Source organism: Mobula hypostoma, chromosome 18 (assembly GCF_963921235.1).
Source record: "Mobula hypostoma chromosome 18, sMobHyp1.1, whole genome shotgun sequence".
Taxonomy (NCBI): domain Eukaryota; kingdom Metazoa; phylum Chordata; class Chondrichthyes; order Myliobatiformes; family Myliobatidae; genus Mobula; species Mobula hypostoma.
The window spans coordinates 9189936-9217123 of record NC_086114.1 but is presented as its reverse complement, the minus strand read 5'-3'; the positions used below and the strand labels follow the sequence as shown (position 1 = coordinate 9217123).

At 41.8% G+C, this 27188-nt stretch overlaps 1 protein-coding gene across 1 annotated transcript; it reads left to right on the top strand.

Moving 5' to 3' along the window:
- Positions 1–17: 17 nt before the first annotated feature.
- rgra (retinal G protein coupled receptor a) lies at positions 18–26676 on the top strand. Its single transcript, XM_063070137.1, has 7 exons — positions 18–147; positions 3329–3485; positions 9141–9262; positions 18179–18332; positions 18803–18920; positions 23942–24055; positions 26241–26676. The coding sequence occupies exons 1-7, from the start codon at positions 69–71 to the stop codon at positions 26382–26384; spliced, it is 888 nt and encodes a 295-aa protein (XP_062926207.1). The 5' UTR covers positions 18–68; the 3' UTR covers positions 26385–26676.
- Positions 26677–27188: the final 512 nt, after the last annotated feature.

The following is a 27188-nucleotide window of genomic DNA, read 5'->3' as shown; positions in this document are numbered from 1 at the left end:
CAAGCTCAACAAATTGTATTTAAGAAGCAGCTCTCTCTTCTTGATAAGCAGTGTTACAGAGTGTAAAGATGGTAACTTCCCAGCCATTGACTGAGGGGTTCACTGAGTTGGAAGTCTTTGCACTGGGAACTGCTCTGCTACTGGAAGGTAATTTTAAACACAAGATATGCTGGAAAACCTGAGCAACACGTGCAAAATGCTGGAGGAACTCAGCAGGCCAGGGAGCATCCATGGAAATGATTTAATAGTCGACGTTTCGGGCCGAGACCCTCCTTCAGGACTGGAAAGGAAGAAGGAAGACATCAGAATAAGGAGGTGGGGGGGAGGGTAAGGAGGACTAGCTGGAAGGTGACAGGTGAAGTCAGGTGGGTGGGAAAGGTAATGGGCTGGAGAAGAAGGAATCTCGGGGGGGGGTGGAATGTGATAGGCAGGTGAGGAGAAGAGATAAGAGGCCAGAGTGGTGAAGGGGGAGGGAAAAAGATTATTATCAGAAGGAGAAACTGATATTCATGGTATCAGGTTGGAGGTTACCTAGAAGAAATATCAGGTGTTGCTCCTTCACCCTAAGAGTGGCTTCATTGTGGCAAAAAAGGAAGTTAAGGACTGTCATGTTGGAGTAGTAATGGGGAAAGGAATTAAAATGGCTGGCCAACAGGAACTGGTTGGGTCTTTTGTTGATAAAGAAGCAGAGAGCTTTAAAGCCTTCTTAATGGGAGATAGAAGTGTATATGGACAGGACATCCATGGTGAAAATGAGGCAGTCAGGGCCAGAGAATTGAAAGTTGTTGAAGAGATCAAAAGCATGTAAAGTGTTGCGCATGTAGGTGGGAAGGGTCTGAACCAAGGGGGATAGAATGGAGTCTAGATATGCAGACACAAGTTCAGGGGGCAGGAGCAGACAGAGACAATGGGCCTACTGGATAGTCAGGTTTGTGGATCCTGGGTCCTGGGTAGGAGGTAGAAATGAGCAGTGCTGGATAAGGGAACTATGGGTTTGGTGGCAGTGGATGGGGGTTCTCTAGAGTTGATGAGGTTAGTAATGGTGTCAGAGATAATTTCCCAAGTGGCGTCCCTTTCAAGGGGTAAGTAAGAAGAAGTGTCTGAGAGTTGCTGGCTGGCTTCAGCAAGGTAGGCGTCAGTTCACCAAGCTACATCAGCACCCCTTTTGTCTACCAGTTCGATAGTAAGGTTGAGATTGGTGTGGAGAGAGTGGAGGGCAGTACTCTACGTTCAAAGGGGGTAAGGTTCGAGGAAGAGAAAGGAGTGAAGTCAAACTGGTTGATGTCTCGTTGGCAACTAGAGATGGAAAGATCCAGAGCAAGCAGAGAACCAGAGCTGGGTGTTCAAGAGAGGAAGAGGATTTTATATTTGATTTTCCAGTTGTAGGTTAAATAAATGTACTTTGATTAGGTGCAGTCATATTTGTATGATATAATCCTACCTAATGGTATAATCGATAATATCAATCTTATGTCAGATCTATCATATTTATTTTCACTTTCTTTTTCTGTTTTATAGAATATTTATGTGGTCATTATCATAATGCAATGTGTCTGATACCAATATGTGCAGACATATTTCAGTATAAGCAAGGTAACATTTCTGGTTCACTTTAGGTGGATTTGTGGACTGGTTATACAGCAAGCTAAATACTTGCCTTTCATAACTGTCAGGTATTGCAAGCATTTTCAATATTCCGGTGTGCAACAGCAAGGTTGCAGCTGTAAGTGTACTGCTATTAAAATTCGGGGCGTCGGAGTACAGCATTCAATTCCAGCATCCTCTGTAAGCAAGTTTGTCTGTTCCTTCCCACGAGTGTGTGGGCTTCCTCTGGGTGCTCTAGTTTCTGCGGTTTCCTCGCACAGTCCAAAGACATACCGTTCAGTAGGTTAATTAGTCATTGCAAATTTTCCTGTGGTTAGGCTAGGGTTAAATTGGTAGATTGCTAGGTGGTGCATCTTGAAGGACTGGAAGGGCCTGTTTTGTGCTGTACCTCAATAATACCTAAATAAAATAAAAGCATGATTGCTGTTGTGTCTATGTGTGTAAGAGGTAGAACTAGTTTGAAAGCAACTCAAAATCTTCTGCTTCCATATTAAAATATAAACTCAGAGTCTATTTTATTAGTGACCTCTTGTGCCTGTTGAAATAGCCACTCAGTGTATGTTCGTGGTTTTCTGCTGCTGTCGCCCATCCACTTCAAGGTTCAACATGTGGATTCTGGTTGCTGTTCTGCACGACATTATTGTAATGTGTGGTTATTTGAGTTACTGTCACCTTCCTGTCAGCTTGAACCTGTCTGGCCATTCTCCTCTGACCCCTCTTGTTAACAAGGCATTTTTGGCCACAGAACTGCCGCTCACTTGATGTTTTGTTTCTCACACCAGTCTCTGTAAACTCTAGAGACGGTTGTGTGTGAAAATCAGAGGAGACCAGCAGTTCCTGACATATTCACACCACCCCAACTGGCACCAACAATCATTCCACAGTGAAAGTCACTCTACTGCCATGATGAGGCTAAACTCAGGTTGGAGGAGCAACACCTCATATACCATCTAGGGAGTCTCCAGCCCTTTGATATGAACATAGAATTCTCCAACTTCTGGTAATTCCCTCCTCCTCCCTTCCCCTATCCCTATTTCACTCTGCCCCCTCCCCCAGCTGCCTATCACCTCCCTCATGGTTCCGCCTCCTTCTACTACCCATTGTGTTTTCCCCTATTCTTTCTTCACCTTTCCTGCCTATCACCTCCCCCCTGCTTCCCCTCCCCCACCCCTTTATCTTTCCCTTACTGGTTTTTCACCTGGAACCTACCAGCCTTCTCCTTCCCACCCTCCCCCCACCTTCTTTATAGAGCCTCTGCCCTTCCCTCTACAGTCCTGACGAAGGGTTCCGGCCCAAAGCATCGACCGATCTTTTCCCCGGATGCTGCCCGACCTGCTGAGTTCCTCCAGCGTGTTGTGAGAGTTGTGTTCCCCATTCTGATGTTTGGTCTGAACAACAAATGAACCTCTTGACCAGGTCCGCATGCTTTCATGCACTGAGCTGCTGCCACATGTCTGGCTGATTAGATATTTGCATTAATCTAATAAAGGCTACTGAGTGCAGGTTTAACGTGCATACTGCGGTGTTCTGATACCCATTTCCCAAGATCTCAGTTGGTTGCATCTATCCTTCAATGGGCTGAAGCAATTTCTGTTTCTCATCAAAGCTAGATAAGATATTTTGACTGGAATTTTATAATCAAACCTCACGGTGACAGGAATGCTTTACATTGCAGGAGTTCGACCCACACTCACGTTGTGTTTTTCTCTGCTCTGCTCCGCAGCACTCATTGGACTAATCCTGAACGGCATAACACTTTTGTCCTTTTATAAGATAAAGGAAATCCAGACACCAAGTAATCTCCTGGTCGCCAGTTTGGCTGTATCTGACTCAGGCATCTGTGTGAATGCATTAATCGCTGCATTTTCAAGCTTTCTGAGGTAAAAACAGTTTGGATTGAACATGAATGTGTAGAATATGTAGCACAGAAGCAAGCCACTTGGGCAAAGTAATCCACACCAGTGTTTATGCCACCAAAGGGACCTCAAGATAATATATGGTGATACATACACTCAGTGTCTACACATACACATACACCTCCTGTATCTAATAAAGCGGCCACTGAGTGTATTTCTGTATGTGTGTGGTCTTCTGTTGCTGAAGTTCATCCACTTCAAAGTTTGATGTTTTGTGCATTCAGAGATGCTCTTCTGCACACCACTGTTATAACGTGTAGTTATTTGAGTGACTGGTCGTCTTCCTGTCAGAGTAAGCCAGTCTGGCCATTCTCTGACCTCTCTCATTAACAAAGCAGAACTGCCGCTCACCGGATATTTCTTTTGTTTCATGCACCGTTCTCTGTAAGCTTTAGAGACTGCTGGTCGTGAAAATCCCAGTAGATCCACAGTTTCTGAAATACTCAAACAACCCCGCCTGGCACCAACAATCATTCCATGGTCAAAGTCACTTAGATCACATTTCATTCCCATTCTGATGTTTGGTCTGAACCTCTTGACCGTGTCTGCATACTTTTATGCTTTGGATTGCTGCCACATACTTGGGTATTTGCATTAACAAGCAGGTGTATCAAATAAAGTGGCCACTGAGTGTATGTACATTAATAATACATTTACTTTGAACTTTGAACTTTAACTATGTTCCCAACTCACATCCTCATGTACTATTTCTTCCCAGCATAACCTTGTGTTCCATCTTCCTCTTTTGCTTATCCATTTTACCCCGAAGTATCTGTAGACCAGAGGATCCCAGCCTTTTCTGTGCCATGGACCCTTACGATTGACCGAAGGGTCTGTAGACCCCGGGCTGGGAACCCCTGATCTAGACCACTGACTGCAATTATTCCTTTGGTGCTGTTTTCTATACTTTAATGAAGCTCTGCATAAATGAATTCCTCTTGAACTTCTTACTGGGTTTATTAGTGGTTCACCAGGGGATATGTTGAAAAATCGGTGGGAGCAAAGAACACAGAACAGCACAGTACAGGCCTTTGACCACAATGCTGTGCTGACCTTTTAACCTGCTCCAAGATCAATATAACCCTTCCTTCCCACATACAGTAGCTCTGCATTTCTCTTTCATCTGTGTGCCTATCTAAGAGTCTCTTATATGTCCTCAACATAGCTACCTGTACTATCACACCTGGCAGTACATTCCACACACCTACCACTCTGTGTAAAAAACCTACTTAGAAACATAGAAACATAGAAACATAGAAAATAGGTGCAGGAGTAGGCCATTCGGCCCTTCGAGCCTGCACCGCCATTTATTATGATCATGGCTGATCATCCAACTCAGAACCCAGCCTTCCCTCCATACCCCCTGACCCCTGTAGCCACAAGGGCCATATCTAACTTCCTTTTAAACATAGCTAATGAACTGGCCTCAACAGTTTGCTGCGGCAGAGAATTCCACAGATTCACCACTCTCTGTGTGAAGAAGTTTTTCCTAATCTCGGTCCTAAAAGGCTTCCCCTCTATCCTCAAACTGTGACCCCTCGTTCTAGACCTCCCCAACATCGGGAACAATCTTCCTGCATCTAGCCTGTCCAATCCCTTTAGGATCTTATACGTTTCAATCAGATCCCCCCTCAATCTTCTAAATTCCAACGAGTACAAGCCCAGTTCATCCAGTCTTTCTTCATATGAAAGACCTGCCATCCTAGGAATCAATCTGGTGAACCTTCTTTGTACTCCCTCTATGGCAAAGATGTCTTTCCTCAGATTAGGGGACCAAAACTGCACACAATACTCCAGGTGTGGTCTCACCAAGGCCTTGTACAACTGCAGTAGTACCTCCCTGCTCCTGTACTCGAATCCTCTCGCTATAAATGCCAGCATACCGTTCGCCTTTTTCACCGCCTGCTGTACCTGCATGCCCACTTTCAATGACTGGTGTATAATGACACCCAGGTCTCGTTGCACCTCCCCTTTTCCTAATCGGCCACCATTCAGATAATAATCTGTTTTCCTATTTTTGCCACCAAAGTGGATAACTTCACATTTATCCACATTAAATTGCATCTGCCATGAGTTTGCCCACTCACCCAACCTATCCAAGTCACCCTGCATCCTCTTAGCATCCTCCTCACTGCTAACACTGCCACCCAGCTTCGTGTCATCCGCAAACTTGGAGATGCTGCATTTAATTCCCTCATCCAAGTCATTAATATATATTGTAAACAACTGGGGTCCCAGCACTGAGCCTTGCGGTACCCCACTAGTCACCGCCTGCCATTCTGAAAAGGTCCCGTTTATTCCCACTCTTTGCTTCCTGTCTGCTAACCAATTCTCCACCCACACCAATACCTTACCCCCAATACCGTGTGCTTTAAGTTTGCACACTAATCTCCTATGTGGGACCTTGTCAAAAGCCTTTTGAAAATCCAAATATACCACATCCACTGGTTCTCCCCTATCCACTCTACTAGTTACATCCTCAAAAAATTCTATGAGATTCGTCAGACATGATTTTCCTTTCACAAATCCATGCTGACTTTGTCCGATCATTTCACCGCTTTCCAAATGTGCTGTTATCACATCCTTGATAACTGACTCCAGCAGTTTCCCCACCACCGACGTTAGGCTAACCGGCCTATAATTCCCCGGTTTCTCTCTCCCTCCTTTTTTAAAAAGTGGGGTTACATTAGCCACCCTCCAATCCTCAGGAACTAGTCCAGAATCTAACGAGTTTTGAAAAATTATCAGTAATGCATCCACTATTTCTTGGGCCACTTCCTTAAGCACTCTGGGATGCAGACCATCTGGCCCTGGGGATTTATCTGCCTTCAATCCCTTCAATTTACCTAACACCACTTCCCTACTAACATGTATTTCGCTCAGTTCCTCCATCTCACTGGACCCTCTGTCCCTTACTATTTCTGGAAGATTATTTATGTCCTCCTTAGTGAAGACAGAACCAAAGTAATTATTCAATTGGTCTGCCATGTCCTTGCTCCCCATAATCAATTCACCTGTTTCTGTTTGCAGGGGACCTACATTTGTCTTTATCAGTCTTTTCCTTTTTACATATCTATAAAAGCTTTTACAGTCCGTTTTTATGTTCTCTGCCAGTTTTCTCTCATAATCTTTTTTCCCCTTCCTAATTAAGCCCTTTGTCCTCCTCTGCTGAACTCTGAATTTCTCCCAGTCCTCAGGTGAGCCACTTTCTCTGGCTAATTTGTATGCTACTTCTTTGGAATTGATGCTATCCCTAATTTCTCTTGTCAGCCACGGGTGCACTACCTTCCTTGATTTATTCTTTTGCCAAACTGGGATGAACAATTGTTGTAGTTCATCCATGCAACCTTTAAATGCCTGCCATTGCATATCCACCGTCAATCCTTGAAGTGTCATTTGCCAGTCTATCTTAGCTAATTCATGTCTCATACCTTCAAAGTTACCCCTCTTTAAGTTCAGAACCTTTGTTTCTGAATTAACTACGTCACTCTCCATGTTAATGAAGAATTCCACCATATTATGGTCACTCTTACCCAAGGGGCCTCTCACGACAAGATCGCTAATTAACCCTTCCTCATTGCTCAAAACCCAGTCCAGAATAGCCTGCTCTCTAGTCGGTTCCTCGACATGTTGGTTCAAAAAACCATCCCGCATACATTCCAAGAAATCCTCTTCCTCAGCACCTTTACCAATTTGGTTCACCCAGTCTACATGTAGATTGAAGTCACCCATTATAACTGCTGTTCCTTTATTGCACACATTTCTAATTTCCTGTTTAATACCATCTCCGACCTCACTACTACTGTTAGGTGGCCTGTACACAACTCCCACCAGCGTCTTCTGCCCCTTAGTGTTACGCAGCTCTACCCATATCGATTCCACATCTTCCCGGCTTATGTCCTTCCTTTCTATTGCGTTAATCTCTTTTTTAACCAGCAACGCCACCCCACCTCCCCTTCCTTCGTGTCTATCCCTCCTGAATATTGAATATCCCTGAACGTTGAGCTCCCATCCCTGGTCACCCTGGAGCCATGTCTCTGTGATCCCAACTATATCATAATCATTAATAACAATCTGCACTTTCAATTCATCCACCTTATTACGAATGCTCCTTGCATTGACACATAAAGCCATACTTCTGACATCCGCACCATACTTTCCTCAAATTTCCTTAACATATTAGCCAGTGATGTCCTGAGAAACAGGTGCAGGCTGCCTGCTCCATCTATTCCTCTTATCATCTTATACAGACGGAGCAGAGGTCAGCTCCACAGATGATGAATTAGTTCCCAAAGAGTTCAATGACCTTTCACACGTAGTTGAGGTTAGTGAATTTATCAGATCCCACATCCTGTAGGTTGGATATTAATCAGAGGAATTTCTCCATTTGCTTCATCCATTAGAACTTCAGGAAGTTGTGGACACAGCTCAGCACATCATAGAAACCATGGACTCTACACTCCTCACCGTTTCGGTAAAACAACCAAAATAATCAAAGACCCACCCCACCCACCCACACAAGACATTTTTATCTCCCCTTTCCCATCAGGCAGAAGATAGAAAAGCCTGAAAGCATGAGCACCAGGCTCAAATACAGCTTTTATCCCTCTGTTATAACACAATTGAACAGCCGGTCCTCATAATAAGAAGGACAATTGCATACATTTCTCTGATATTAAATGTACCTATTGAAATCTATTGACCTCACAATCTGCCCTTTCATAGCCTTGAAACTTATTGACTGCCTGTCACTATGGCTGGATGACCAGATAATTTAATATTGATGTTGAGTGGAGTATCCTTTATAACTTTTAACTTTTAATCCTTTTATAACTTTTATGCTCTTTGAAAGAGAGAACAGTGGCTGTGGTATTGAGTTTCATTAGTCTTACAAACCATATGTCATGATCTTCCTGAACAGCATCTCTGAACATGAAGCCTCCATCGATATTGTACTAACAGATCACATGCCATCAGGAAGTCCTGGGGTTCATACCGAAGGTCGATTGGATGTACTCAAATTCAGTCGACCAGAGCCCTGGGTGTGCAAGTCCAATTAGGAAGCTGAAGCCCAATGTCGGTGAATCTGCAAGCCCGCTGGAGGCTGGAAATACCTGGCCTTGGTTTGGAGGACAGAGTGTGTGCGTGGGTAGGCAGGTGGCTGGGTGTGAGGGAGGCAAGTTGCTTGTTTTGCTGTTGTTGCTTTGTTGTTTGTTGTGTTGTGTGTTGTCCTGCTGAGCCTGGTGGGCATGCAATGTTGGCGCCAGAACGTGTAGCAACACTCGAGGGCTGTCCCCAGTACATCCTTGGATGTGTTGCTTGTTAACATAACCAACACATTTCATTGTTTGTTTTGATGTACATGTGATAAGTGAACTTGAGTCTTGAATCTTAGAATGTGTGGCAACACCTGGGGCCTGCTCCCAGCACATTCTTATGTGGTGGTGGTTATGAATGCAAATGATGCATCCCACTGCATGTAAATAAAATGATTCTGAATCTGAATTTGAATAAAAATGTACTTTTTTGGATCTTTAAGTGTACCTGCACTGCCCAAAAACGGACTTTAACAACCCCACTTTCCCACCACATCACCTCTCCTGCTTGCCTCTCTCACAGGTACTGGCCTTATGGATCAGAGGGATGCCAGACCCATGGCTTCCAAGGTTTTCTAACGGCCTTGGCCAGCATTAATGCCTGTGCGGCCATTGCCTGGGACAGATATCATCTAAACTGCAGCAGTAAGTAATTCTGGCCATTTCCAGCCGAAACAAAAGGGACCATGATGAAGAAGTTTGCAGATTGTGTCACAGAATCCTAGAGCAGGACAGCATAGAAACAGGCCTTTTAGACCATCTAGTCTGTGCTGAACTATTAATCTGCCTAGTCCCATTGAATTGCACCTAGACCATATTCCTCCATATCCCTCCCATCCATGTACATATACAAATTTCTCTTAAATGTCGCAAACAAACCCACATCCAACACTTCTGCTGGTAGCCCACTCATCAGCCCATTCTCCTTAAACATTTCACCTTTCATCCTTACCCCATGACAGCTGAATTGGCCACTTGGTTGGCGGTGATAACAAAAGGTTCAGACTGCAGGACGATACAGAGAGCCTGACCACGTGGCAATGGAATTTCACCAACATAAATGTGAAGTAAGGGCAGATATAATAACCTGCAGGATATTCTATTATAACAATAGATTCTGCAGATGCTGGAAACCTCGAGCAACACACGCAGAATGCAGGAGGAACTCTGTAGATTGGGCATCATCTATGGAAAGGAATAAAGAGTCAACATCTCAGGCTTATTCAGAAAGGAAAGGGGAAGAAGCCAGGATAAGAAGGTGGGAGGAGGGGAAGTACAAGAGTGAGAAGTCTCAGTCTGAAACATCAAATGTTTATTCCCCTTCATAGATGCTGCCTGACCTGCTAGGTTTCTCCAACATTTTGTGGGTATTGCAGGATATTGAGTAATGGGCAGGGCCAGAGGAACTTTGGATCACTTGCGCATAGCCCTTAAAGGTAGAGCCACAGGTGTAAATAAGTCAGAATGGGGGTTGGAGTGACCAACCAAAGAGGAGGTGTAATAGTGAGTAAATAGGCAGTATTTAATGGGGCAGCTATACAGGGAGGAAATTTATGTACATTCATCCCTGGTTGGGACTATTCAATAATGTAATTAAAAAGGCATATGGATGCTTTCCTTTGTTAGCTAAGACACAAATTACAAATTAGCTCGAGTGTTCTGAAGCATGCTGACTCATTGCACATTTCTGCTTGCAGATCTACTCTATTATTACTGTTTTACTCACTTAATTCGAAATTCTCTATTTCTACGAATTAGAAATAATGTTCTTTAAATATCTTCTAGATTTCTCGTTTAGTTGCATTGTTTTCTTTCGATAGCTTTTACACTTTAATCGGCATTGTTATTGTTTCGCCCTATTTTAGTTCAATACACAGTGCAATGATTTGTTCTGTAAAAAAAGTACGCAAGACCAGCTTTTCATTGTATCTTTGTACATGAACCAATAATAAACCAGTTCCAAAGTTGTGATAACATCTAAAGTATACATACTTTGATAATAAATGTACTTCCAACTTTGATAACTCTGGAGAGAGTGTAGAGGAGATGTGCAAATGTTCCAACAGCACTGGAGAACTGTGGTATGTAAACAGGTTGGACATGCTCGGCTTATTTTCTTGAGAACAAAAGAGTTTGAGGAGAGATCTAGTTATGGTACATAATTTTATGACAGGCCTTGTTATCGGAAAGACCTAGTTCCTTTGGACGAGACACCACGAATATACGTAGGGGTTTAAAATGATTCATTGAAGAAGTAAAGGGGAGATGAGGACAAACTTTCACCATGAGGGTAGTAGGTGTCTCACTCTTTCAAGGAAGAGCATAAAAATTATACCTTGTGTCCTGGCTGATACTTCAGTCTAAATCAACATTAAAATACAATACTGTGCAAAAGTCTTAAGCGCATGTAAAAAAAACTCTGTAAAATGAAGAAACTTTCAAAAATAATGAAATGAAAATTTTCTAAATATCAAAAAAGTTACCGTAAAGTACAGTAAACAGTAAAAAAAAACTTAAATCAAATCAATATTTGGCGTGACTACCCTTTGCCTTTAAAATTGCTATCAGTTCTCATAGGTACACTGTCATGCAGTTTTATAAGAAAATCAGCTGGTAGGTTGTGCCAAGCACCTTGGAGAACTTGCCACAGTTCTTCTGCAGACTTTGGATGTCTCACTTGCTTCTGGCTTTCCAGGTAATACCAGACAGCCTTGATGATAATGAGATCAGGGCTCCATACCATCTGAAACCATATTAAAAAAATCTAGGGTCCCTAAGACTCTTGCGCAGTGCTGTATCAAGTTATCCAGCTGTTTGGAAGTGTGGTGGAGGCGGAAAAACCATCATCACAATTAAACAATGGAGGTATGCTTGAACACGTACAACCATTGGGCTATGAAGCTAGTGCTGGGAGCTGGGATTAGGCAGGTATCTCAGTTTCAAATAGCACAGAAAGGATAGGTAAATTAGCCTTCATTTGTGTTGTAAATTTCCAAAAATATTAAAGTTCAAAGTTCAAAAGTAAAATTTATTATCAGAGTCCATACATGTCACCACATACAATCCTGAGATTATTTTTGTGGGGGCATACTTAGGAAATCTGTAGAATAGTAACTGTAATCAGGATCTGTAAACTGTAAACAAACTCTGCAAATGCAGATAATAAATAAATAACAAAAATTAACGAGCATGAAATAACACGATAAAAGAGTCCTTAAATGAGTATAGGTATCCCCTTTTGTTCAAGAGCCTGATGGTTGAGGGTTAGTAACTGTTTTTGAACCTGGTGGTGTGAGTCCTGAGGCTCTTGTACCTTCTACCTGATGGCAGCAGTGAGGCAAGAGCATGGCCTGGGTGGTGAGGATCTTTGAAGATGGATGTTGCTTTTCTATGGCAACGTTTCATGTAGATGTGCTCAATAGTTGGGAGGATTTTACCCATGATGTACTGGGCCGAATCCACTACCTATTGTAGGGTTTTCCACTCAAAGGCATTGGTGTTCCCATACCAGACCATAATGCAGCCAGTCAGCACACTTTCCACCACACATCTATAGAAGTTTGCCAAGGTTTTTGATGATATGACGAATCTCCGCAGACTCCTGAGGAAGCAGAGACGCTGTTGTGCCTTCTTTGCAATTATACTTATATGATGAGTCCAGAACATGTCCTCTGAGATAGCAACGCCCAGCAATTTAAAGTTACTGACCCTCTCCACCTCTGATTCTCTGATGATTACTGGCTCATGGACCTCTGGTTTCCCTCTCTGAAAGTCTACTATCAGTTCCTTGGTCTTATTGACATTTGAGTGAGAGGTTGTTGTTATTACACCACTCAGTCAAATTTTCAGCCTCCCTCTTGTATGCTGATTCATCACCAACTTTCAAACGGCCCACAACAGTGGTGTCATCAGCAATCTTCTATATGGTGTTGGAGCTGTACTTAGCCACACAGTCATAGGTGTAAAGCGAGAAGAGCAGGGGCTAAGCACACATCCCTGTGGTGCTTTTGTGCTGATGGAGATTGTGGAGGAGATGTTTTTGCCATTCCGAATGAACTAGGATGCACAAGTGAGGAAATCCAGGATCCCATTGCACAACGGGGTTTTGAGGCCCAGGTCTTGGAGTTTACTGATTAGTTTAGAGGGATGATGGTGTTAAATGCTGAGCTGTAATTGATAAAGAGCATCCTGATGTATGCATCTTTGCTGTCCATATGTTCCAGGGTTGTGTGAAGAGCCAACCAGATAGCATCTGCTGTAGACCTGGTGCTTTGGTAGGCAAATTGGAGCAGATCCACATCGCCACTCAGACAGGAGCTGATAGGTCTACATACTAAACCATAGGTTTCTCTGATTAAATTAGCTAAAGCTCTTTAACTTTATTTTTAGTTTGCTTTTTGCAAATTTAATTTCAGGGGAAAATTTCAGGAAACTTTGAAACTAAAAGGAATCATCACATACTGTACCTATGTTATTTTAATAAGAGTTTTACTTTAGGGAAGACAAAAAAACCCTTCAAAAACAGTCAAGAACATAAGCATTTCAAAGTACTGTTAAGTATTTCAAAGTTCAAAGTTATAAAATCATAGAAAACCACAGCACAGAAATAGGCCCTTTGGCCCATCTAGTCTGTGCTGAACCATTAATCTACCTAGGTCCATCGACCTGCACCCAGACCATAGCCCTCCATACTCCTCCCTTGCAAGTACATATCTAAACTTCTCTTAAATGTTGAAATTGAACCCGCATACACCACTTCCACTGGCATTTCCACACTCTCACCACCCTCTAAGTGAAGATGTCCCCCCTCATGTTCCCCTTAAACTTTTCATCTTTCATCCTTAACCTGTGAACTCGAGTTGGGTCTCATAGAACCTCAGTGGAAAAATCCCGCTTGCTTATATCCTACCTATACCCCTCATAATTTTGTATATTATGTTTAAAGTTCAAAGTATATTTATTATAAAAGTATAAATATGTCACCATATATAATCCTGAGATTCATTTTCTTGCAGACATTCACAGTAAATAAAACGAAACACAAAAAAATCACCAAAAAATGCATATAACGAAGTCGGACAAACAATCAATGTGCAAAAAACAACAAACTGTGCAAATGTAAAAAGAAAAAAACAAAGATAATTATAATAAATAAATGAGCAATAAATATTGAGAACATGAGATATAGAGTCCTTGAAAGTGAGTCCATCGTGTGTGGAATCAGTTCAGCGTTGGGGTGAGTGAAGCTGAGGGAAGCACATGACGACTTGTGTAACAGTGTGCTGAGCCTTATTGAAATCTCAGGGAAGAAAAACAACTTTATTTATCTGAATATCAGAGATGTGAATACGTTGTAAAACAAAAAGCTGAAAGAAGTCTAAACCCACTGAGTCTATTGATGCTGTGGTCAGCGAGACCTTAAAATGGACTTCACAGACAGGCTCATTTGAATGTACTCTTTGTGAGCACATTAAAGATTAGTGAAAGACTGACTATAACACTTTGTGGAGTTTGCCTTTGTTCTAATAATCTCTGAATTTATTTTTGCCACATAGATGGAAGCTTTGTTTTCATCACTTTATTGATTTAATTAAATAAGGTATGTGATTCCCAGCAGTCTGAAAGCTCTTCAGTTCTGTAAAGCTTGCGGAAATAATCCCATTCCTTTCCTCAGCTGATTGCTAAGGCTGATTTCTGTTGTACATTAGCATCATTCTTCATTCCTGCCACATGGATGCTCTCTCTATATTGTGCAGTCAGTCAAGGGACCTCTATTCCCATGTGAAATGTGCCAGCGAATCATTAGCAAGCTATAACAGGGATAAATTCATGGCCAACCTTGAGACTGTTCACATTTGTTCTTTTAAAGAACCTTGCGAGAGAACTGTTAGGAATAGGAATCTTGCTTAAATTCACCTTAACTGACCCTAGTTTATCCATCCAGGGCTACTACGTAGCATAGGTTAAAAAAAACACTTGGGCTGGAAATATTCAACAGGTCTGTGGAAAGAGAAATATAGTTAACATTTTGGGTTAGAGGTCTTTCTACAGAGCTGGGAAAGAGATTTAAAAAAAGTGTTTTTACGTTGCCGAGAAGGATGGGTAGAACAGAGGGAATAGAGTTAGCACAAGTAGGGCAGCTAAAGAATGATTGTACAGACAAAGAACATAAGACACAGGAACAGAATTAGGCCATTGAGTCTGCTCTACCATTCTATCATGGCTGATTTATTATCCCACTCAACCCCAGTCTCCTGCCTTTCCCCCGTAAACTTTGACACCCTGAATAATTAAGAACCTATCAACCTTCGCTTTAAATATACCCAATGACTTGGCCTCCACAGCTGTCTGTGACAATGAGTTCCACCCCCTGACTGAAGAAATGCCTCATCTCTGTTCTAAAGGGGAGTCCTTGTATTCTAAGGATCTGCCCTCTGGTCTTTGTTTCCCCACTGGAGGAAGCATCCTCTTCATGTCCACTCTACCTAGGCCTATTCGATAGATACTTCAATATTTGATAGACTTCAGTGAGATCTCCTCTCATTCTTCTAAACTCCAGCAAGCAAAGGCTCAGGGCCATCAAACGGTCCTCATACATTAACCCTTTCATACCTGGGATAATTCTCGTGAACCTCCTTGGGACCCTCTCTAATACAAAGAGACATTTTTTTTTTAGTTGTCCTCACCCTATCGCTGATATTCTCTTTGTTCCATCATGCTTTCTGCATGTCCTCTACATCCTATAGTAATCTCTATTTTTCTTATTCCAAATTCTGATGAAGACTCTCCAACTTAACATGATAATACCGCATCTCTTTGCAAATAATGGTGTCATTTCCAGCATTTTTGTTTTTATTTCAGATTTCCAGCATTGATAGTTCTAGAAACATAGAAAACCTACAGCACAATACAGGCCATTCAGCCCACAAAGTTATGCCAAACATGTCCCTATCTTAGAAATTACTAGAGTTACCCATAGCCCTCTATTTTTCTAAGCTCCATGTACCTATCCAAAAGTCTCTGAAAAGACCCTATCGTATCCACCTCCACCACCATTGCCAGCAGCCCATTCCACGCACTCACCACTCTCTGCTTAAAAAACTTACCCCTGACATCTCCTCTATACCTACTCCCAAGCACCTTAAACCTATGCCCTCTTGCCTCTCATCATCTTATACACCTCTATCAGGTCACCTCTCATCCTCCGTCGCTTCAAGGAGAAAAGGCCGAGTTCACTCAACCTGTTTTCATAAGGCATGCTCCCCAATCCAGGCAACATCCTTATAAATCTCCTCTGCACCCTTTCTATGGTTTCCACATCCTTCCTGTAGTGAGGTGACCAGAACTGAGCACAGTACTCCAAGTGGGATCTGACCAGGGTCCTATATAGCTGCAACATTACCTCTTGGCTCCTAAATTCAATTCCACGATTGATGAAGGCCAATACACCATATGCCTTCTTAACCATAGAGTCAACCTGCGCAGCTGCTTTGAACGTCCTATGGACTCAGACCCCAAGATCTCGCTGATCCCCCACACTGCCAAGCGTCTTACCATTAATACTATATTCTGCCATCATATTTGACTTACCAAAATAAACCACTTCACACTTATCTGGGTTGAACTCCATCTGCCACTTCTCAGCCCAATTTTGCATCCTATCAATGTCTCGTTGTAACCTCTGACAGCCCTCCACACTATCCGCAACACCCCAACCTTTGTGTCATCAGCAAACTTACTAATCAATCCCTCCACTTCCTCATCCAGGTCATTTATAAAAATCACAAAGGGCAAGGGTCCCAGAACAGATCCCTGAGGCACACCATTGGTCACTGACCTCCATGCAGAATATGACCTGTCTACAACCACTCTTTGCCTTCTGTGGGCAAGGCAGTTCTGGATCCATAAAGCAATGTCCCCTTGGATCCCATGCCTCCTTACTTTCTCAATAAGCCTGGCATGGGGTACCTTATCAAATGCCTTGCTGAAATCCATATACACTACATCTACTGCTCTTTCTTCATCAATGTGTTTAGTCACATCCTCAAAAAGTTCAATCAGGCTCATAAGGCATGACCTGCCCTTGACAAAGTCATGCTGACTATTCCTAATCATATTATATCCCTCCAAATGTTCATAAATCCTGCCTCTTAGGATCTTCTCCATCAACTTACCAACCACTGAAGTAAGACTCTGGGGTCTATAATTTCCTGGGCTATCTCTACTTCCTTTCTTGAATAAGGGAACAACATCCGAAACCCTCCAATCTTCTGGAACCTCTCCCATCCCCATTGATGATTCAAAGATCATCGCCTGAGTCTCAGCAAACTCCTCCCTCACGTCCCACAGTAGACTGGGGTACATCTCATCCCGTCCTGCCAACTTATCCAACTTGATGCTTTCCAAAAGCTCCAGCACATCCTCTTTCTTAATATCGACATGCTCAGTTCTGTTTTATTTTTGACAGCATTTGGCTGATAAGTGAATATAGTTAATTAACACTTGAGGTCCTAACACTTCATATTGATGCTCCAGAATTACAGTATGATGCTGCCTGGCTCATGACCTGAAAGCATTGTTTTGGTTTGAAATTATTGTCATATGCAACAGTGTTAAAAGGAAGCAGGTTCACAGATTTGGTAAGTGAGATAGAAGACACTGATTCCAAATAAGCACATTAGCTATTTATTTAGAGACAAACAATGGAACATTCAATCAAACATCTAAGGAACCATAGGTTACACACACTATGATACTTAACCTTCAGTAACATTTCAAACTCAGCGGGTACCTCATTAAGTCTCTCCAAGTTACACAACTAGAAATCTGAACATTCAACAAACATATACTTAGATGTGTGTGTGTGTGCGTGGGCCCTCCTGTATCTGCAGCATACTTTCCCAATGGATCTTCAGCACTGGTAATGACCACAATGTGCAGTTGAGTGCCCGGAGATAAAGGAAAGCCTGGGACCGGACACCGGTGCCGTGGTATATAAGGCAACCAATCGGAAAGAGCTGCTGCATCCTTTGATCAGGCCAATCGATGCTGGGCACAGCAGAAACGTCTTTTGATCAACAAGTAAACAAACTGTTCACGTTACAATCAGATGGAGTGAAAAGCCTGTCATGCATACTGTTCGTACTGATTAAATCATTACACATCGCACAGAGGCAGAACCAGGTAAAACAATAACGGCTATAGAGAAAGTGCAGTGTAGGTAAACAATAAAATGCAACATCATAAGGAGATAGACTGTGGTGTCAAGAGTCCCAGGTAATGTACAAGAGTCTGATAACAGTGGTACAGAAGCTGTCCTTGAGCCTTATGGTGTGGTATGTACGTTCAGGCTTTTAAATCTTCTGCCTGAATGGAGAGGGGTGGAGAGAGAATATCCGGGGCTGGCAGGGTCTCTGATTATGCTGGCTGTTTTACTCAGGCAGCAAGAAGAAGAAGGAAGCTATGATGTTGGTTTATGATATTAAAATTCCAGTTGGCATGTAGCAGTAGGACTTAAATTTCTTATTCACCAAGCTGGAGCATTGATGCTTTATACTTTAGGATCGAGATTACAATGGAGCAGCACCGTATTTGTTATATGGTTTAACTGGGCTTTCGCTGGATTCTGGTCAGTCATGCCATTGCTGGGCTGGGGTGAATATGACTACGAGCCATTGAGAACCTGCTGCACTTTGGACTACTCGAAAGGCGACAGGTTGGTGCACGACTTCCTTTAGCACAATTCGTTCCCTGGAAGTTGTTCTGGCTAGCAAAGCCAGTACTTGTTATCCATTTCCAAATGTCCTGCAAAAGAATTGCATAGATTCGGACGAAGGGTTTCCCCCAGAAATGTTGACTGTTTATTCCCCTCCATAGATGCTGCCTGACTTGCTGAGTTCCTCTTGCACTTTGTGCATATTGTTCAGCATTTCCAGCATTTATAGAATTTCTTTTGTTTATAAATCATCCTTAGCATAGTCAGTTTTGTTGTTAGAATAAAGTACCTGTTCCTTTGGAAAACGAAACATGGGAAAGTATTATTGAGGATATCTTGACAAAATGATCTCGAATTATGTGAAATCAAACCAGTATCAGAAGGATACAATCTGCAGAATACTGAAGATCGTTACACTGTGTTAAGTATCTTGGAAACCGATGTATAACTCCATCCTTTATTCTTTCCAGAAATTTTGTCTCATTCTTCATTCCATTGGCACTTTTTGAATTTGGCCTTCCACTTTTCATCTTGTTGACTTCTTACCAATCTTGTGCGAATAAGTTCAGGAAAACTGGACAAACCAAGGTAAAGAAAAAACAACACATGATGTTAGTAAGATTATAACCAATAACCTTTCAAGTTTTTCACCATCATAGTACACATTTTAATTTTATGATGGTTTTCTTCTGTGTACTCTCAGTGCATAATCATAATCTTTTGGGTTTGAAACCCACCATTTTTTTTGATGGAAATTACATTTCTGGCTCATATTTTAAATCTCCCGTGAGTAAAATGTGAATTACTAACAATTTCTAAATGATTCCTTTGTGAGTAAGAGGATTCAGTTAACCCTGAGGAAGAAAAGTATTCAATGTTTAGCACCTGACATGGTAGTCTAGCAGTTGGTATAATGCTTTATAGTGCAGGCTGTAAGACCTGGGTTCAATTCCCACCACTGCTTGTAAGGAGCTTGTATATTCTCCCCATGATCATGTTTGTTTTCTCTAGATGCCACCACATTCTATTTATTTATTTTTATTTATGTGGAATAGGCCCTTCCTGCTCTTCGAGCAATGCCACCCAGCAATCCCGATTTATTCCTAGTCTCATTACTAATTTACAATGACAAATTAACCTACCAACTAGTACGTCTTTGGACTGTGGGAGGAAACCAGAGCACCCAGAGGAAACCCACGCGGTCACGGGGAGAACATACAAACTCCTTACAGGGAGTGGCGGGAATTGAACCCAGGCTGCCTGTACTGTGCTAACCACTACACTACCATTAAACGTCCTGATGAAGGGTCTCGGCCCGAAACGTCGACTGTACCGCTTCCTATAGATGCTGCCTGGCCTGCTGTGTTCACCAGCATTTTTTGTGTGTGTTGCTTGACACTACCATTAAAGATGTATAGGTTAAGGCTGGTAAGTTCTGGGCATGTTACGTTGGTACTGGTGGCTGCCCCCAGCACATCCTCGAACTGTATGGGTCATTGATGCAAAAGCAACACATTTTACTGTATGTTGTGATGTTTCAGTGTACGCCTGGCAAATAAAGCTAATCTTTATCTAACCTTTCCCATGCCAAGGTTGGAAACTGCTTTATCACATCATGAGGAAAGTTCTCTAAATACAGTAGCACGATTCAAATGATAGTTTATTACAATATTAATCATCTTTTCACATTAAGTATCTTTTTGTTTATCAGTCTTACATCTTACTGATCATTTACCTAGAGGTAGTTTGAGCATTTCACCCATAAGAAAAAGAGAGCAAACTTTCATCCTATTAATTTGGATCAAACCTGGGTTCAAATTCCAAAGCAACTGGACCAGTTTTGAACTATTATAGAGCCCAGAAGTGTAAGTGATTGACAAACTGGATAGCACATAGTTTGAGTTTGTGGGTAATTCATGAAACTCTTGAAAACAGAGAATTATTTTGCAGAGGTTTGCCTTTTTATACATCCCTTTAAGGTTAGCTGTGACAGGAGAATGATTTTAAATTCAATGATAGCTGAAAACATGACCACATAAAATGGTTGACCATTTTATGTAATGGCCAACACAATATGTTGGGGTGTCTTCAAAAGAGCTAAACTAGATAGAGTTAAGAGAGGCAATGATGATGTACTATTGAGAAAGGCAAGTTTTAAAATAGAACAGAATAGCACAGTACTGGCCCTTTGCCCCACAATGTTGTGCCAACATTTTAACCTACTTCAAGATCAATCTAGTACTTCCCTCCCACATAGACCTCCACTTTTTTTTCATCCATGTGCCCGTCTATGAGTCTCTTAATTGTTCCTAATATACCTGCCTCTACCACCTCCCCTCCACCCTGGCATTGCATTCCATGTATCCACCACACACTACGTTAAAAAAAAAACTACCCCTGATATCCCCCAATCGCCTTAAACTTATGCCATGTTGTATTACCCATTTTCACTTTGGGGAAAAGTCCCTGGCTGCCCACTCTATCTATGTATCTTATCATGTTATATATCTCTATCAAGTAACCTCTCATCCTTTGTTCCAAAGAAAAAAGCTCTGGCTAGCTCAACCCAACCTCATAGTTTTATTTCTTATTTCTATGTCTAACCACATTGCAGACATTATTCGGCCATCTTCTGAGTGAAAGGGTGACTACCTGTTTCTGATCTCTCTGGCTGAACGACTCCACACATGAGCAGAACCTGAGCTATCACCATTCTTATCTCAGATTACAATTAAGAGATCTGAAGCTGACGGGTCTGTCCTACATTCATATTCTCAAACTTGCTATATCCACATCTATTCCATCACCGTTGCTGTATGTAATAGGTGAAACTTACTTAAACGCGGAGCCGTTGAGAGTGAAAACTCTCCTAACTAGAGAGAGAAGCCCAAGGGGTCTCAGAAAGTCAAAAGGAAATCATCTGGTTTTAATATGACCCAGAGATAAAGTAGCTGAAGTTTCTAATAATGCCAGATACAACTGACAGGAGAAATGTCAATCCCTCTGGCTTTGTAGAGAAGATTCAAGGTGAAGCACTTACACTCCATTAAGATCCAAAGATGTCAGAAACATTAGGTCGCAAGACATCAGTGTCCTGGGGATATCTTTTGATTGGTGAAGCATGGATTCTTGAGGATTTAGAAACCATCATGTTCCTCTTCCCAGCTGCTCCATCAGGGCATTTTACATGGTTCTGAGAATTGAATGTATTTCCCTCAGGTCTCATCCTTTGACATGGCTAATGTCATCAGCAAAGGATGAAAATTTGCGTACGCTGGCTCTCATTTTGTAATTAGCCCGGTTTCTTCTTGGCTCATTCACATGGAAACTCATGTCCACAGACCTACAGGCTACAGCACTTCAAATGCTCATTCAAGTGCCTTTTAAAAGTAGTGAAGGCTTTTCCTTCTAAGAGCATTTTAGGCAAGGACTCTTATTACCTTTCAATTGAAATCAAAATTTCAGACCGTACTCCGAGTAAACTCTCACTGTATTGAAGTAAATTTAACGTCTTTAACTATCAAAACTCTAGTGTAATGATTGTTCCATGTTTGGTCAGCTGTACGTTGATGCAACATCCTTCCTTGCACCAGAGAGGAAAACTTAAAAAAAGCCTAACGTATTATTATTAATGAAAAAGCCTGGTGATCTTAAATGCCTAAAACCATCAGCATATTATCCCAATCTAATATGTGTAAATGGCCATTGATTGATGATTTGAATTAATTAATTAGATTTTATGTTTAATTTTATTGAGATCCAGCATGAAATAGGCCTTTCTGGCCTTTTGAACCGTAATGCCCAGCAATCCACCAATTTCATCCTAGCCTAATCACGGGACAATTTACAACGACCAACCTACCAACCGGTATGCCATTGGACTGTGGGAGGAAACAAATTAGACAAATATTTTCTACATAAATAAATAGATATCCTGTGGGCTACTGAGCCTATTGTTACTGTGTATAAACGCCCAACACTTCTATAGCTCAAGCCATCGGAGTTTGGAGTTGAACTCTGTCAGCATCTGTAGGAAGTCTGTACGTCCTTCCCATGAACGTGTGGGTTTCCTCTGGGTGCTCCAGTTTCTTCCCACGTTCCAAAGACGTACCGGTTAGGAGATTAATTGGACATTATAAATTGTCCTGTGGTTATGGCAGGGTTAATTAGGTGGGTTGTTGGACGGTGCAGCTCTTTGGGCCAAAGGGCCTGTCCCACGTTGTTTCTCTAAATTAAAAAAATAGCGTTGTGAACCTGGCTTCCGTCAGTCTTCGTCATGCAGTGACGCTAAGTTCAGTTGCTAGGCTCTCCACTTGCACTTGCTGAGGTCAAGCCTCAAGGGGGTAAAATACTTATTGAGGCATACTCTTTCAGACAGGGGTCCACAGACCCCTTGCTTAACGGTATTGGTCCATGGCACAAAAAAAATTTGGGAAGCCCTGCTCTAAGACAACATAATTGTATCTGCACTTGTACTCTGCTTCTGAAATAACAGTTCCGTCAGCTTTATTGAGTTTGTAGCATGCTGGTATCTCATGCCAAATCACCAACATAAAGGAGCTGAATATTTAGAAGAATTTTGGGAATCTCAGTTAATTGACCTTAAGTCTGGGAAGGAATCTATCCTGTCAAAAGAAGACGGGAAAGCTTAGAGAGAAAGGTGGCAAAGATTCAAGGGGAATATAATATAAAAACAAGGAGATAATGCTGAAGCTTTATTGTGGTATATATATATATATAGGTTGTAACTGGGTTACCTGTCTGGACACGCCCCTCTGCTGACTGCTCCTGTGGCTCCTCCCACAGACCCCTGAATAAAGGCGATTGTGCCACTGCTCCTCCCACAGTCCAAGACAGATACTCAGCATGGACGTTGGTCCATTTACTGTTAATAAAAGCCTTTCAGTATTTACTCTACTCCCAGTCTTTTGGAGTAATTGATAGTGCATCATTTATAAGACACTACGTCAGGCCACACTTGGAGTATTGTCAACAGTTTTGGGCCCCTTATCTCAGAAGGGATATATTGTCATTGGAGAGAGTCCAGAGGAGGTTCACAAGGATGATTCCGGGGATGTTCCATCTGGTGGGGGTATCCAGAACTAGAGGGCACAGCCTGAAAATTGAGGGGCGACCTTTTTGAACAGAAGTAATGAGGAAATTTTTTCAGCCAAAGAGTGGTGAATCTGTGGAATGCTCTGCCACAGACTGTGGTGGAGGCCCAGTCCGTGGGTATATTTAAAGTGAAAGTTGATAGTTTCCTGATAGGTCGGGGCATCAAGGGATATGGTGAGAGGGCAGGTGTATGTGGTTGAATGGGATCCGGGATCAGCCATGATGAAATAGCAGAGCAGACTCGATGGGCTGAATGGCCAAATTCTGCTCCTATGTTTTATGGTCTTATACTGATAAAAGGTTCTCAGATTAGCCAATGATAATGAGTTGGTTTTAAATTATGTGGGGTAAAACAAATAATGATGCTCAAGGGAGTATGCATAACTTCCAGAGAGATTTATTGATCTGGATGTTAAAAATTTGTCTCTTTGCTTTGTGCGATATAATTGTTTGTTGAGCTGAACCATTCTGACAATTATTTTGTTTCTGAACAGTTCAATACAGGACTGCCTTTTAAAATCATTCTGATTTGCTGGGGACCTTACAGCCTCCTCTGCACATATGCTGTCATTGAAAATGTTACCGTCCTATCTCCTAAAATTAGAATGGTAAGTCAGACTGTTTATGGGTATGTTGAAAAGGCAAATGTCCAGGAGAGAAATACACAAAACTATGAGGGGTACAGATGGGTAGATGCAAGCAGGCTTTTTTCCACTGAGCTTGCATGAGACTCGAACTGAAGGTCATTGGCTCAGGGTAAAAGGTAAATTATTTAAGGGAAACTTGAGGGGGATCTTCTTCATTCAACGCAATGTGTTGGCGCATGGCCAAGTGGTTAAGGCGTTGGACTAGTGATCTGAAGGTCGTGAGTTCGAGCCTCAGCTGAGGCAGTGTGTTGTGTCCTTGAGCAAGGCACTTAACCACACATTGCTCCTGCACATTTATAGCCCAGCGGCGACAGTTGGTGCAATATGGACTGGACAGGTCAGTCGGAGGGTGGTGAGTGTGTGGAATCAGTTGCCTGCTGTTGATGTGGAGGTGGGTTCAAATTCAACATTTAACAGAGCTTTGTACAAGCCCATGAATGGGCGGGTTATGGAGGGCTATCATCCAGGTGCAGGTCAATTGGATTAGGCAGATTAATAGTTTGACATCGACTGGATGGGCAGAAGAGCCTGTTTCTGTTCTGCAGTGCTCTATGACCCAATGACTCCAGTAAAGTGGGTTAGTAATCTCAGTCCAGGACATAACAGCATGAGTTCATCGGATCAGTGATCAAGGCCAAGCCTCTTCAATTGATCTTTCTTCAGTCATGTCAGAAATTAGTATTTTTTGCTGATGGTTGAACAATTCCACCTCCTCAGAAATGTCTGCAGAAAGACCTAGATGATCAATTGCTACTAAAAATTGCCCCCATACAAGAGCCAAGCAATTGAACAACTCGGTCCAGCTGTCCACTCTCAGTGTCCACAGCTCAGTACAGCTGTCCACCCTTGATGGCAGTCCCATCACCAAGATCCCACCATCAACATCTCGTGTCCCACAATCAAACCATCCACAGAAATTTTGCCGCTATTGGAAGCTGGGTATCCTGTCACAAAAGATTCAGCAAACAATTCCCTTAAGTTTTCCAATATCTACTTGCAAGATTGAATACTTACAAGTAGACCAGCTGGATGGTACAATTGGTAGCCTGACTGTCCCTGACACAAAACTTCCACGCAATCTTTTACCATTACAGTGTGTACCACCTACAAAATATATTGTAGTTATTATCAAGACTTATTTAATTGTACATTCCAGGCACAAATCAAGAAGAACAAGGACTGCAGGCAGACAGGCACTTAGCACCGTCATTTTCCTCTCCAAGTCACACTTCATTCTGACTTGGAAAGATACACTCAGTGCATCTTCTTGGTCTTGTGTTGCTGTAACCCATCCACTTCAATGTTTGAAATGTGTGTGATCAGAGATACTGAAAAAGAAAGATATCTGCATGCTTTTATGCATTGAGTTGCTGCCACATGATTGGTTGATCAAATCGTTGCATTAATGAGCAGGTGTATAGGTGTACCTAAAAATGCAGCCACTGAGTGTATATTGGAAACATATTGGAAATATATAGGAGTTTGGGTCTGAATCCTTGAATCCCCCTCCCAAAATCACCATGAGAAGACATTTACTTGAAATATTGCAGTGAGTCAAGGAGGTAACTCTCAAGGACAGTTAGGGATGGGCAATAAATCCCTGCCTTGTTAACAATTGAGAAAGTTTGAAAATCCTTTGGACCTTACCTTTAAAATATTGTACATATTACGAAAGGTGAAATATGCATGGACTTCAAAACAAACTAGTAAAATTGTAAAGAAATCTGTCATTTCCTAGATTTAGTTTGGAACAGTCACAGTTTTGCGATACAGCACATGGGTTAATTGGACATGGTCACATAGCACCTTGCAGTGCCAGCAATCAGAAGATCGGGGGTTAATTCCCACTGCTGTGTGTAAAAGGTTTGTACTTTCTCCCAGCGAAAGCGCATATTTCCTCTGGCTGCTCTACTTTCCTCCCACATTCTAAAGAAGTATGATTAGGATTTGTAAGTTGTGAGGATGCCGTGTTGGCACCGGAAGCATTTCTTCGTACTCTGTTGGTCATTGATGCATACAATATAATTCCCTGTATGTTTCAAAGTACATGTGACAAATTAAGCTCATCTAATTTTCCTCAAGAATCTCATAACTTTGTAAGCCTGACGTAAATATAACAATGTCCTGATGTACTCCTGTGTTTCAGCTTCCTGCCATTCTTGCAAAGACGTCCCCCATAGCCAATGCTCTTGTGTATGCATTGGGAAATCCGAATTACAGAGGAGGAATCTGGTCCTTCCTAACAGGACAAAAAATGGAACCTATGGAAATAGATGGTAAATCTAAGTAAATAAAACTAGTTACAAAATAATCAATGGGAAATGATCAAAATGTAAAACAAAACTGCACATTACATTACTTCCTCAGCATTTTTATTCTTTAATGTATCAAAATCAATGACATGTTATTGAGTGGCCACTTATTACCTTCTGTACCTAATAATGTGACCACTGATTGTATGTTCATGGTCTGCTTTTGCTGTAGCCCATCCACTTCATGTTAAACAACATGAATATGCATGTATACCTTTTGGCTTCAACCTTCCTCAAACCCAGAGGATTACAAGTATTTCAAATAAATGATTTTTGTTCTCTTTGTGTTTAAGACTTTTGGCATACTGTGTTTCATTTGTTTTGTTAAATATCTACTGTTGTTTTAATGTCAGGTGGAGCTGTGCACAATTAGAAATACCGTATATGATGTGGTTTTTGCTAAAGTTTATCTGCAGTGCCCTAAACAGATTCAATTCTATATGTTAAGAAACGGGTTTCAATTATTTTTCATGCTATTTTTAAAATGATAATCTATTGTTGTCAGAAGGGCAAAATATACTACCGTACAAATATTCTAAGTCATCGTTACACAACCATTAATTCTAGTTTGAATAGATGTACCTTTTATGTCAGACTAATTGGTTGACTTTGACATCCAGCACAGCAAACAGACTGTCAGATACAGCTTCAGATTAAACCGAGTGCAGGGATTCCAGCATGCCACAGATATTATTTCAATTCTTCCTTAGAGTCAGGTGTTTTCATTATATTTTCATGGTTCATTTAAATAATTCCTTAGCATTAGGACCATGAGACATAGG

Coding starts and splice junctions, on each gene's coding strand:
- rgra (XM_063070137.1), top strand. CDS start 69: ATGGTAACTTCCCAGCCATTGACTGAGGGGTTCACTGAGTTGGAAGTC. Junction 148..3,328: donor AACTGCTCTGCTACTGGAAG/GTAATTTTAAAC, acceptor TCTGCTCCGCAG/CACTCATTGGACTAATCCTG. Junction 18,921..23,941: donor GGAAAACTGGACAAACCAAG/GTAAAGAAAAAA, acceptor GTTTCTGAACAG/TTCAATACAGGACTGCCTTT.